Below are 2851 nucleotides of genomic sequence, written 5' to 3' on the forward strand. Positions count from 1 at the left end.
CATTTCTTAGTGAATCCCATAGGACCAAGTAGAAGTGTCCCGTAGGGTTTCCAAGGAAATGGACATGCTTGAAAAAGTAGAAGGTCAACAGACAAGAGGAAGACTCTCAATGAGATGGATTGACACAGTGGCTGCAGCAATGGACTCAAACACAGTGGCTGCAGCAATGGACTCAAACACAGCAACGGTTGTGATGATGGCTCAGGACTAGGCAGTGCTTCATTCCCTTGTACATAGGGTTGCTGTGAGTTGGAACCAACTCTACAGCAACTAACAACAGTAACAACGGTCTTTTTGGAAACAGACTGCCACATCTTTCTCCTGCAGAACAAGCTAGTGGTTCAAACTGCCAACCTTTTGGTTAGCAGCTGAGTGCTTTAACCATGGTGCCACCAGGATTCCTTGAGAGACTAACTTTTAATGTTCTGGCAGCGCTGCTGTAATGAGGAAATTTCTCTACTGTCAAATAGTAAAATATGAATCCAACTAAGCACTGGACTGCAAAGTTGGTTTGAACCATGAGGTTGGTAGTTCAAATTCACTAGCTGCCCCTCAGAAACTGTATACAGGGTCTCTATGAGTTGGGAACAACTCGATGGCATTTAACTACAATAATAGCCATCAAAAAGTAAAATACGAATCATAAACTTTAAAGTTACGTATTTGGATATATCTTGGACATCTCTTTTAACTTGTTTATTTTTATATGTCTTCTTTTCTAGGTTTTACTGATTTTTATTTTTTAAAATATTTTTTCTGATTGAGTGCTGCCTCATCATATGTTTCAAGGATGGCAGTTCCTCTGATTGTAAAATGGGGTGGACAGGAATATTCGGTGACCACACTGTCAGAAGATGATACTGTGCTAGATCTCAAACAGTTTCTCAAGACCCTTACAGGAGTGCTGCCAGAGCGTCAGAAGTTACTTGGACTCAAAGTTAAAGGTAATTCTCTCTCCCCTTCTACTTTTTTGTACTGATACATATTCGCACTTTGTTATAATCAGTTATTCTCTTTAATAAGTCTTTTCCCTTGGAGATTTCTTTGAAAAATTGTTTTAGTAGTAAGACAATTAAAAACTACTGGAAAATACCACCACTGTTGTTTACTTTTGAGTCTTCTGAGAGTTGGTATTCGCTTGTTAAACCTGTGACACAGAAATCCCAGGTGAAACAAGAGTGTAATTATTTTCTAACCTTTACCTTCTAGCGTAGCCTTACACTCATACCATGTTATCTTTTGTATTTTGAAAGTCATGATATTTACTAATTATAGGCAGTGGTAATATCTAGTCTAAAAGGGGCATTCATGGTGCTTATGTAATCTGCAGTGAATTTTTAAATCACTCAATTTTCAAAGCTTTTTAGAAAGGATTAACTTCATCTTGAATAACTAAATAAAATAATTTTTGTTTGTTTAGTTAATTGAATAAAGGTGTTCCTTTAAGATGGCGTTAAGGGAAGGAAAACCCCTGTATCATTTGCTACTTCTTAGTATCTTAATTCAGCAATAACACTTTGACAATTTAAAGGAAAACCAAAAAAACAAGATCAAACTGCTGTGGAATCTGTACCAAACCTTTTAATGTTAGGGTTTTGTGTAATGGAATAGTGAATCCAGCATCTGAACTTTAGTGAGAAAACAGTCATTTGCTTGTATTGTAGGCAAACCTGCAGAAAATGATGTTAAGCTTGGAGCTCTCAAACTGAAACCAAATACTAAAATCATGATGATGGGAACTCGTGAGGAGAGCTTGGTAAATGTTTACTTTTGTTACCATTTGTCACTTTGAAGATATTATGATGTGTACTACACTGTTATATCTTAGGTATATAAGTTTTAATTGTCGTAATATTGTCAATGTAACAGGGTAAAAAGAAAAGCTGCACAGTGAATGTGATATTAACTTAGCAGAAAATACATACTAGGGAGCTTTTTAGTACATAGCCAGCCATACGTATAAGTAGTATAACCCAAATGGTCAAATTTAACATGGTAAATCTGCCCCATGGACATATATAATGAATAATTCATTGTGAAAATTTTCTTCAGTGTGTGCTTGAAAGACTTTTGAACACAAATTGTACTTTTCCTTTGGTTTTTGTTCTTTTAATTTTTATTCTAGACATAGATTTGTTATGTTAAAAATAATCTGGTAAAACAAAACTTTCTTTCATTTTAATAGGAAGATGTCTTAGGTCCGCCTCCTGACAATGATGATGTTGTCAATGACTTTGATATTGAAGATGAAGTAGTTGAAGTAGAAAATAGGTGAGTGCTTCGCTCTCTCAAAGGAACTTGACTATAAGGAGAGAAAAAGTGAATGTTTCATCTGATTTTATTTTTTCTATTAGAGAAGAAAACCTGCTGAAAATCTCTCGCAGAGTTAAGGAGTACAAAGTGGAAATTTTAAATCCTCCCAGGGAAGGGAAAAAGCTCTTGGTACTAGATGTTGATTATACATTATTTGGTAAGTCAGCTAATAGCACTTGCTCTTCATCTTTTGTTCCTTACAAGAACTCCCCTACCCCCAGCAACTCTTGAGTTCACATGAAATCTTTTCTTTATATTTCTTTTCTTATTATGTAAAAGTAAATCATTCATTGTAGAAAATACAGATATGCAAAAAAAAGTCATCTGTAATCGCCAAACCCAAAGATGACCACTTTTGATACCTTGATGAGTATTTACCAGAGTATGCTTGATTGTGTTTACTTTTTTTCCTGTACTTAATGTGATGTTTCGGAGTCCTGGTGTACGATCAACACTGGACTACAAGGTTGGTTTGAACTTCAGACTCATCAGCTACACCTCAGAAACTCTGTACAGGGTCACAGGGTCGCTATGAGTC

General features: G+C 35.8%; 1 protein-coding gene across 1 annotated transcript in view; it reads left to right on the forward strand.

Moving 5' to 3' along the window:
* The first annotated feature begins 790 nt into the window (after positions 1–790).
* UBLCP1 (ubiquitin-like domain containing CTD phosphatase 1) overlaps positions 791–2851 on the forward strand; it is a 41439-nt gene continuing 39378 nt past the window's right edge. Inside the window, exons 1-4 of the mRNA XM_006864919.1 lie at positions 791–944; positions 1665–1756; positions 2186–2271; positions 2355–2470. Of these exons, the coding sequence (XP_006864981.1) occupies positions 791–944; positions 1665–1756; positions 2186–2271; positions 2355–2470 (448 nt within the window). The remainder of the gene's footprint in view (positions 945–1664; positions 1757–2185; positions 2272–2354; positions 2471–2851) is intronic.

Source organism: Chrysochloris asiatica, unplaced genomic scaffold (genome assembly GCF_000296735.1).
Source record: "Chrysochloris asiatica unplaced genomic scaffold, ChrAsi1.0 scaffold00073, whole genome shotgun sequence".
Lineage (NCBI taxonomy): Eukaryota > Metazoa > Chordata > Mammalia > Afrosoricida > Chrysochloridae > Chrysochloris > Chrysochloris asiatica.